The sequence below is a fragment of the Ricinus communis genome, chromosome 2, assembly GCF_019578655.1.
Source record: "Ricinus communis isolate WT05 ecotype wild-type chromosome 2, ASM1957865v1, whole genome shotgun sequence".
Lineage (NCBI taxonomy): Eukaryota > Viridiplantae > Streptophyta > Magnoliopsida > Malpighiales > Euphorbiaceae > Ricinus > Ricinus communis.
Window position 1 is genome coordinate 2,620,097 of NC_063257.1, and position 11,733 is coordinate 2,631,829.

At 27.7% G+C, this 11,733-nt stretch overlaps 1 protein-coding gene across 1 annotated transcript; it reads left to right on the top strand.

Annotated features, from left to right (window-relative positions):
• Window positions 1-8,623: 8,623 nt before the first annotated feature.
• LOC8260919 (allene oxide synthase) lies at window positions 8,624-10,467 on the top strand. The gene has a single exon (XM_002510274.4). The coding sequence runs from the start codon at window positions 8,727-8,729 to the stop codon at window positions 10,281-10,283; it is 1,557 nt and encodes a 518-aa protein (XP_002510320.1). The 5' UTR covers window positions 8,624-8,726; the 3' UTR covers window positions 10,284-10,467.
• The last annotated feature ends 1,266 nt before the right edge of the window (window positions 10,468-11,733 follow it).

The window sequence follows — 11,733 nt, forward strand, 5'->3', positions numbered from 1 at the left end:
TTGGACAAAATTCAGGAGCAGTATGTTACTCTTGGACAAAATTCTATACTCATATAATATTTAATTTTTTTGAGAATTATTTGAATTTTTTATACATTTTATTATGAAAAATACCATTAAGTAAGTTTTTATAATTTAAGACGAGTGAGAAAGAAAGTGAGTCTTTAGTTGTCAGAGAGTATTTAATTTAGAATATAAATGTTTAGCTGTTACTTATACTATTAGACAATAAAGACAACAATCACCGAAATTATTATGGTCATTATATCCATCTTTAATTTATAGTTTAACTAGTCGTTTACTTGTGATTTGTACGACTGTTATTATTATTTTGATTAAATTGATATACATAATTTAATAAAATTATTAATATTCAATATTGATTTATAAAATTTTAGAAATAATAACAAAATAATTATTTTTAAATATTTTTTATTTTTTAAAAATTTTAAAATTTTATTAATGTAATAATATAAAAGTATTTATTAATTAATCTTAATATTATTTAAATTAACATATTAATATAATTGACAATACTATTTTTTAAGTTTAAAATTTATTATATAATTAGAATTTTACTTTATTATTAAATATAATATTTAAAATATAATTGAAAATATTTTTCTAGATTTAGAATTATTATTTAATTATAAAATTTATTTATTAGTTAATATAGTATTAAAATATAATTAATATGCTATTATTTAAAATAAAATTAGTATTATTATCTAATTAGAAAACTATTTATTAGTTAATATAAGCTTAAAAAATAATCAGTATATTAATTTTAAAAATTAAAATTGATGTTTAATTAGAATATAATTTATAAATTAATAAATTAATAAAAAATTATAAAATTATACATAAATTCGAATCACATGTATTAAAAGTAAATATAAATATTAAAATAAAAAAATTATATGTAAAAAATAAACATACATGTCAAAAATATTTTAGATTTGGATGAGAAAGAAAATAAATCTTTTAATTCTCAGAAAGTGTTTTGTTTAGAATGTAAATTTTTAATTAATAATAATACAATCGTTTAACAGACGCTTTTGGATAATAAAGACAACAATCACCAGGATTATTATAGCCATTGCATCCATCTTTAATCTATAGTTAATAGTTTTGTTATAGTTAAAATAATTAATTATAAAAAGTATTTTATATTACTATTAAAATATATATTTAAATATTTGTCTTAAATTATAATTTTATTTTAAAAATATTTATTAGTTCTAATATAATTCTAAAATCTCTTTTATTTAAACTTCAATGATAATTAGTCATACATTAATAAATTGGACGAGTTAATGAATTCAATAGAGCTGGAGTACATAGTTGGTATTCAATTAGTAAAAATAATGAAATAAACTAATATCAATTATAAATATCTAATTTCTTAATTTATGTATAAGCAAAATATTTTTTATCCAAAGGTATAAAATAGAAGAGTTTGATTATTTTTTGTAGGACCGGAATATGATTAAAGGACCAGCCGTTTCATTTTGTGCATTATACACGCATAATATTATTTTTTATTGCATGTTAATTGTCTTTTTTTTAGATTAAAAAATTTTAATTATTTATAACTTTTATATATTTAATAATAAACATTAATTATTTTATTTGATTTTTATTAAAATATATAAAATAAAAATTACAGATCTATAAAAGATATTTAAATTCAATTAGTTAATATTTTATATTTAACTTTTTAAATTTTTCTATTTAAATAAATTATCAAAAACAATCATTAATATAAGATAAAAATAAATGAAAATAATATAATTAAATTGAAACTATAAGAATATTTGCTGTAAATATCTAAAATTAGATAAATTATTATTTTTAGAAGGAATGAAGAAAAAAAATGACTATTTCATGTGACATCTTGGGGACACTGTAAATAAACAAAGATAGAATATTAATAATTTAATAGTTTACATTACCGAATACCAATCGTTGATTTCACTCCCAATTAGAATCAAGAAAAACAGAAAACACGTGCTGGATACACAACCAGGACTATAATAATCCACTGGTGTTACCGACCAAAGTTAACATTTGTTTTCCAGTTAAAAAACTAATAAAAAAATAAGAATAACAACTGGCCCAACTTGTCGTTATTGCAATTATAATTCAGTTTTCAAATATAAATATCCCGCCTTGGAAAACGAAGCCCCGTTGCTTGATTGCGTAGGCACAGTCTAGCTGATTAAGATATACTTCTTCTCCTTTTTTTTTTTTTTTTAAAATAGCCATATCTATTTATAAAATACATTAAAAAAAAAAAAAAAGGAAAGAAGCAATCATAGATTTTAATCTGGTGGGCGTACATCCCCTCAATTTCAATAAGATTATAAGTTCAGAAGAAATAGACATCTAGAAGATAGTGTAATTAAATTTTTTATACTAATTAAAATTTAAATATTGACAAATGTTAAGTTTAGTCTCTCTAATTACTATTTAAAAATTTTATTTTACTTATAACAAAAAGATAAAATTATTAATTGACATAGTAAAAGTTTTGATTTTAAGTCTCTGAATTTACTAACTTAAAAACGTAGCTTATTTATATTTAAAAAATTTAAAATTTCTTATAGAGGCAATTGTCTCTTAATTGATGTGTAGTCCAAGTTCTGTAACTAAAAAAGATAGTCCACTTTTATATAAAAAAATGACACTAGTCAATTTTTAATTACATTTAGATTGAAAACAATAAATTTCATTATTATTTTTAAGATATCTTATCAAAAATTGTTAATGACTATAATATAAAAACTAATTATAGAGTATAAAACAAAAAATTAGCACACATGTAATAATATCTATGTTAATTAATAAATATTACATTTGATAATTATCTATAATTACAAACTAAGTCTCATCATTCACAATATAATATATCAAGAGCCATTTATTAAAAAAAAGAAGGCCAAATAGCTATCAATCATGTTATAAAAGTATGAGGACCCATGGCATCTTTGATAAACTTGAAATGGAAAAAGAAAATGAGAAGCATCTGAAAAATATGCTTCATTTATAATTTGGATAATCTCTTCATAATTGAGTTAATCAACAAAGCTACTCGCCAATTTTATTCCACATCTTCCTCTGCCTCGCTATACAGCATCGAGAAGAAATAGACAAAGGATCATTTTGCCCCCTGAACTTCCCCGGATGATCAAATAAGACAGAAATGAGCTTTTGGATCAAAATCACCACGAGCTTGTCTAATTGAGACATTTAACTACAATTTATGCATTTGCATTAGAAGCTTGAAATGATGCAGATTTTTTTTTTTTCCTTTTGAAAGGAAGGACTAATATGCTTATGATAAAATGAAGGATGATGTCATATAATAGCTCATGCAATTTATTATGCTGAAATTGATAGTGCTGAAAATGACGCCCATAAAATATATACGTGTAAAAATTTAAATTTATTAAATATATAAATTTAAAATATATAGAATTTATAAAAATTAATATATTCAGTTAGATATTCATGCATGAGCATTTCACAACCATAAACTGGAGCTAAATGATTCAATTTGAACAAGCTCATGGTATTATTTGATCCAAAAGCTCGACTTCTTGCGTTATCTGAATTTTTGGAAAAATCCGGGGAGCAAATGACCCTTTGTCCAACAACAAATGAGGCTGTAGCATAGCAGGGCAGTGTTCGTGATTTTTTATGTCGTTATACATGTTTCATAATTCCTAACTTATTAAAAACGTTTCATATTACCAGTATTTATACTGTGTGCACGTGATTCTACTAAGTACTAACTATTTAAATTTTCATATCAAATTTTTACTATTAACCAATTTACAGTACACATTTTATTTTATTAATCATAAAGATAACAACTGCTACTTTTTCTGTATGGCCATAGTATTTATTTTTCATATTTAGCTAAACCCTCGATATGAATTTTCATATATCTTAAACTGTTTTATTTGTCTCCACTATATAATTTTTATATATTAATTTATAGAATTTAAATTCTTTTTAACACGTCACGTTGAATAACATGTGTGGTTCTAATGTCTTGTATAAATTATAATATTTAATAATAAATTAAATAAATATTTAAAATCTAGTTTAAGTGGCAAGACTGTTGAGTTAAATCCTCTATCTCTTTATTACATAAGATTTCATTTTTATAATTATCTATATTGTATGTTTTACGACTAGTTAGCTCTTTTATAAATAAAAGAAATAATATTAAATTTATAACATATTAAATTAGCGGCTGGCATAGGGAGCTAGAAAGTTAATTAAGTCCGGATTCCATGTATATCCACATTCTTTATTAAGAAATCTGATGGCACATTCTTTATTAAGAAATCTGATGGCTATTATAAATGAAAATTTTATTATTTGCACGCTAATTATAATATTAAAAATATTAATAAGATATATTAAAGTTAATCTGCTGTACTAAACGGCAACCTTACTATTTGCACCGCAACTAAATATATTAACAACATTAAAAAAGAAGTTACTCCTATAATAGCAGGCGGCTTTACTATTTATAATTCCTATAGTTACGTTTATTTTTAAATCACTCTAATTATGTGTATTTTTACTCTTCATCCAAAATCATAACAATGCTTAGAACTTCCCAATAGATTATTCTTACATAGCATTGTTCACAAATATATATTAATATAAATTCGCTATTTATAATTTTTATTTATATAATCATTAATAAATTCTAATTAGCCAAAATATTTATATTTATTATATAATATTAGAATATATCTTTTAATTTTATTATTTCTATTTAATTTTCTCTTCTGTATTTTTTCAAATAAATATTAGTAAATTGTTATTATGATTTTTTGCAAATTGATTTTCTTTACACTTTACTTCTCTTTAAACTACATAACTATAATATATAAAAAAAGCAACTCTTAAACAATATTTGCAATATTTAATTTAATAGTGTGCCCTAAATTATTGATAATGACAACTTTTAAAATACTGAAGGTTTTGTAAATGAAAAATTATTAATCGTCTAATATTTTATTGTTTCATCTATTATTTACTTAATGTGATATTTAATATTTTTATAAAATTATATTTAAATTTTAAAATATTAAGTGGCAGTATTATAAAATTATTAAATATCATATTATTAAATGGGAAAAAGATCGGATTAAAAAAAAAAGGTATGCAGTGTTACTCTTTATAAATTGGTGAGTGATTTTGGTATATGTTAACCTAACATGCATCTTGCCGGCTGGATCATAAAGAACTGCTTTTATTTATCTAAAAGACAAAAAAAAAAAAAAGTGTGATAAGAAATAGTATTTGATTGATAGACTCTTAATCATTCAGTAAAGAGTCCAAATTGTGAAAATAACTTATCAATAATCAAACCAATAAAATATTATTAAAATAAAATTTAAAATTTGTAAATTGCATTTCCGATATATAAGAGTAATCAAGTCATGGAAAAGGTGTGATGGGATGCGGATCTTTTTGGTCGGCAGTGAGAACTGCGGCGGTGCAGCAGTGATGAGAAGTTGAAACTGCATTTTGACTTCGAGAGAGAGAGAGAAGAGAGTCCTATTTGGGCTTTTGGGCCTGCCCTGGTTTGTACTATTCCCATTTATATTCATCCGTCCAAAGATTATGCATTATAATTGAATTTACCTGCTTTAGACGCACCGTCTCGCTCATTTTTGTATTATCTGTATTACTCTGTTCTTTTATTTAAGAAATTTGTTAGTGTCTACTGAAAATAAGTTTTTCATTCCATAATTATGCATGCGTGTGACAGACCATACACATTTTACACACGGTCTATACACGTCAAAAATAAGACCCTGTTTATCCAATTATTGATAGATCACAGGATTAATTACTATATCTAGTAATATAGATATAACATACCTAATATAAATTAAAAATTGCTATTAGTTATGAGATTTAGGTTAAAATTCCAACTGGGAATATTTGAATGAAGTAGAGCTCATAGGTGAAATTTGAAATATCATTAGAGTTGTCTGTGTATGCAATTGACTGGGTTCACTGTAACTGCATCTTGCATGAGGCACTACTGCGAATATATTTATTAAGATTTATACGATCAATGATGTCATAAATAATAACCCAGCCAAAATGAAGTGATATATACATATATATATATATAATCCTTGTGGGGGGTCATGAGTTGTCTAGTGCTTATGTATTTACTTGCATTATAATATAATAAAATTGGAGCAACCATATGATGCCAATTCTCATTAGAATCATTAATGAACAACGGCTAGTAAGGCGAATACATATATTTCCATTTATAGAAATAAACGTTGAGATTCTGTACCTCCGTAGTCTTTAAAACAATTCCAATACTCGTTTGTAAAAAATAAAAATAACCAATATTTCACAGCAATAAGTGAAATAAAATTAAGTTCCGTATTACAAAGAAACCTGAGGATATTATATTTGACAAGTGATGGACTTAACTTGTTAATTACCTACTTTGATCATGCTAACGGTACTTATACATCCAACTATTATTTGTAAAGAGGACTGATTTCCAAGTTCTTTTATATCCAAAAGGCATTAAACCATGTACCCATTTTTTCTTCTATCTGATGGATTCTTTACAATTGAAATTTATTAAAAAAAAAAAAGAATATCTCTGGAAAAACAAAAGTTACCAAGTCCAATCATATCAATCCATGTCTCGTCGAAATCTTCCATATGAACCCAATTATTTTAAAATATATTGACTATTACCTGCAAACTTAATTAACAAAATTATATATAATGTCATTCATTGTATGTATACGTTCTAATAAATAAACAAGAATGATAAATAAGAAAGTAGAAACCTCAAATATATTTGAGCAATAATCCAAAATAAAAAGGGTAAAAAGAGAAACCCAATTAATTGTCTTAAGTAATTAATTTACTAACAAAACAACAATTGATATTTAATCTACCTTGAATTTACTAACTAAAGAAAAACCTCAAAATAATTAAAACAGTTACATATAAGATCTAATTAACCATGTTACATATTGAAAGCCTAATCTATTAACACGGACTGAAGAGAAATACTTATTGATTAGAGAATCTATTTATCAGGGGGTGAAATGAAATTTTAAGGGAATAAATTTGTAGAACTAAATGGTTTTATTTCTCTCATTTAGGGTTAAGAATTATATTAGAATATTATAAATTTATTAAACACAATATTTAAATCAAACACTATTAAAAGAGGGTTTTTATTTTGTAGATTAAATCTATGAATTTCATAAAAGTTGTTATCTAAGAAAACTTTCAAACCATACGAGAGTTTAACTAAATCCCAGCAAGAATTGCCAAAAAATGGTCGTGGACCAGTGAGACTTAACTAAAATAAAATGTCAATGAATGCAATTAGCTATAAAGAGATTAACAGACGGGATTCTTTACCTTTTATATGAGGTCTGCTTTATTGCAATAATCTCACACTCTCAAAATATCTTAAGGTACTTTAACCGCGTTTACGTAAACGCCGTTTCTTAAGATTTAACTGCCAATTTATTTTTTAAATCTAGCATACCATTTTTAATTCTTTAATTTTTAGCAATATATATTAATATTTGTTTTGATTTTAACTTCTAACGTAATTATTAAACAAAATCTGTTGATGTTGCTATAATTCCCGCAATATTAATAAAAAGAATGAGTTGAGATAGCATTGAATTAAGATTGTTGAATTATCACATAAATAAATATAATGTTTTAGGTAAATAAATAGAAGATTTAATAATAAATGTTTTTAATAGTCATTTTTATTAGGAATTAGAGCAAAAAATCTTATCCATATCTTACTCTTTTTCTTTTATAATTTGTTACAAAGGCAAAAGTATTCCAAGCATTAGATTTTTAAAACCTCCAATAAAAATGACAAGAGAAAAATTTTCTAGTATTAAGTCAGCAATTTTAACACTAATTTAATTTCTTTTTCTTTTCTACCATCGAGATTGTAGTCACGTTTATAAATTTTAATTGATAATCTTATTGAAGGCTAAAATTTAAATTAATAACAAAATACTAATATTTAAAATAATAAAAAAACACATGATACATTTGAAAGTAAATACAAAATATAAAATTTATTAGATAATTAAGACATTCTAAAAATCTATAATATATAAAATGACAATAATAGAATACATCCGAATACTCCTCTCTAATAATTAAATATACTATATGCGGTATATAAATTATTTTTTTAATATTTAATTTAAATTTTTTGCTATGAATGGCTCAAATTTTTTCAAGCTAAACTTATGAGTGGTATTTTAAATTTTGTTGACAAATTTAATTATTTTTTTGTTTTGTTTCATTTTTCTTATGTATCTTCTCCAAGGTGAAAAAGCATTTCCCATATAGGCTTGGATGAGATATGAAAATTTCACATGTCGGAACAGAAATAAGAAAGGAGGAGTAGAGGAGAGTTCTGAAAAACTCATCTACGACTAAATAAATAAGGCATAATTAATGCATGCTTTTCACGATTATTGACCGTGGCCAGCTTCTTATTTTTCTTTTTTTCTTTTTGTTCAAGGACAGTGCCCTCCACCGCTCCCACTATAAATTAACATCAAAGTGGACTCCCTCTACCCACATGCGCCCAGTAAATATAATCCCTCAATTTCTTTAAACTTATTTTCTCCTCCAAATTTCTCAGCGATAAGCAACCCAACATGGCTTCTTCTTCTATCCCTTCTGCGATCCTGCAAACGCAGGTCCAGACACTTAAGCACTCCACTCGCCGATCATCCGTAAGCCCAATCACCGCTTCTGTCTCTGAAAAACCATCTACAACTAACTCACCCCTGATTGTTTCCCCAACCGAATCATCAAAACTTCCGATTCGTAAAATCCCTGGAGATTATGGCCTTCCATTTTTCGGACCCATCAAAGATCGTCTTGATTATTTCTACAATCAAGGCAGAGAGGAGTTCTTTAAGTCAAGAAGCCAAAAGTATCAGTCAACTGTGTACAGAACCAACATGCCACCAGGTCCTTTTATCTCTAAAAACCCACATGTTGTCGTTGTGCTTGATGGCAAGAGCTTTCCTGTACTTTTCGATGTAACCAAAGTCGAGAAGAAAGACCTTTTTACTGGTACTTATATGCCCTCTGTAGACCTCACCGGCGGCTACAGAGTTCTTTCTTATCTCGACCCGTCAGAGCAGAAACACACTCAACTCAAGCAGCTCTTGTTCTATCTTTTGAAGTCTCGTCGGGATCATGTTATCCCCGAGTTCGCTTCTTCTTACACGGAACTGTTTGATGGTCTCGAGAAAGATCTAGCATCTAAAGGTAAAGTGAGCTTTAACGATCCCGGTGAGCAAGCTGCTTTTAGCTTCTTGGGTAAGTGTTATTTTGGTACTAATCCAGTGGATAGCAAAGTGGGAACTGATGGGCCTTCGTTGATTGCGAAATGGGTATTGTTTCAACTCGCTCCTATTCTCACTCTTGGCTTACCAGCAATTCTTGAAGAACCACTTATCCACACATTCCGTCTTCCTGCTTTTCTAATCAAGAAAGACTACAAACGTCTCTACGATTACTTCAATTCCTCTGCCGGATCTCTACTCGACGAAGCTGAAAAGATGGGCATTTCCAGAGATGAAGCTTGTCACAATCTTCTTTTTGCCACATGCTTTAACACCTTTGGCGGCATGAAAATCTTCTTCCCCAACATACTAAAGTGGATCGGCCGCGCTGGTGTCGCACTCCATACGGAGCTTGCTAAAGAGATCAGATCAGTACTTAACGGTGGAGAGGTGACGATGAGCGCACTCGAGCAAATGCCTTTGATGAAATCAGCAGTTTATGAAGCTTTCCGTATCGAGCCACCAGTGCCAGCACAGTACGGGAAAGCTAAGCGCGACATAGTCATTGAAAGTCACGACGCAGCGTATGAAGTCAAAGAAGGGGAAATGATATTCGGGTATCAGCCATTTGCAACTAAAGATCCCAAAATCTTCGACCGACCGGAGGAGTATGTTCCCGATAGGTTCGTGGGAGAGGGAGAGAAGCTGCTGCAGCATGTGCTGTGGTCAAATGGACCCGAGACGGAGCATCCGACAATCGGGAATAAGCAGTGTGCAGGTAAAGACTTTGTTGTCTTCATTTCAAGACTTTTCGTTGTTGAAATTTTCCGTCGATATGATTCGTTTGAGATTGAGGTTGCATCGTCAACGTTGGGTTCTTCTGTAACCATCACGTCTTTGAAGAGAGCAACTTTTTAGAAGCAAAATTGCACAAGAAAATTGGAAACTTCGTCTGCGGAATATTCATGATTTGGTGGTTATGTTGTCATCATAGCTGGAAAAATATTTGAAGTGGTTGTCTGCGATTTTAATCAATACTGGTTTTTGTTTGCAACTCTTGGAAATAATTAATAAAAAAGAAATTTACTGCTTACTTTCCTAATTCGTGAATTCTTGTCTGTCTGTATTAAATCTATGCACGATAAGTATTAAGCAAATGCCAAACACACACACACACACACACACACACACACACACGTACATATAGTATATATATTAACATTTAATAATTAATACCCATTTCAATTAGCCTAATTGTAAGCAAGATCAATTTAAAATGAACATGAAACCTTGCTAATTTTATATTTTTTTTTCTTTTAAAAGAATAACAATAATTAGAGGCTTGGCTAAATGGAGTTGAGCTACTCAACCTAATTAATCTAAAAATCAATGGGACTATGCGTACGAATGATCTTTTGCTTTTCTTATTTTATTTAAGTTGAATGTAATGTATCAATAATATTGGTATGCGGTGAAAAAGATACTCAAAAAGTCCTATTCTCTGGAGCAACTACAGTGAAGATTCTTATATAGTGATGTATTTTGGGCAGTGATGATTTATATTGGTAAACATAAGGTGAGGAGTTATCATTTTCATTTTCATTTTCGTGGGTGTGATGTAATGTTGTGGTGAAAAATGGAATATATGTTTAAGGGGCCGCTACTTCTCCCCCATCAAAAAGATATTGGTCATTTTAAAGGAAGGATAAACATAAACATATGCACTGATAGTGACAGCACAATATGTGCGCACTAATGTTTTCTTTTTATGTTGTTGGAGAAACATGATTTGATGGAGACATGCTACTATGAGAAGGCATACATAAGATTTAACTCTTTCCCATTTTCAATTTTGCGTAATTTAGATGACTTTGAAAGGATCTACGAATTGGTTAGCACTTAGCTGGTTTAGGCAAGGCATTGAACTTTGAACGAATGGAATAAGTTTGAAATTCAATGGCTTTTAATTTCATGTGTCTTTACATATGTCAACTCTCAAATTAGCCTCTTCTTTATATATATAGTTGACAAATAAAAATGCAATTGTAAATTTATTACTCTGATTTAAGTATAAATAATTGTAATTGGACTTATCCGAATTGTTAATGAATCATGGCGACATAGTGTCCAAAATAACAAGAATCAGCATTGATGTGAATGGGTAAAAGCTAACACAAGTCTGCTGTTAAGGGTTATTTGGAAGGAAGGATGAAGTATTTAAAGATTGCAATGGTATTAGTCTCACACTAAAATGACTCTGGTATTTATAGGAGACATGCACCCTGAGGTTAAACTCCCTTTAAACTCTTACCACAAATTTAACGTTAAAACAAGGTCATGATTTCCTTATTTTCATAAACTGGAAGTT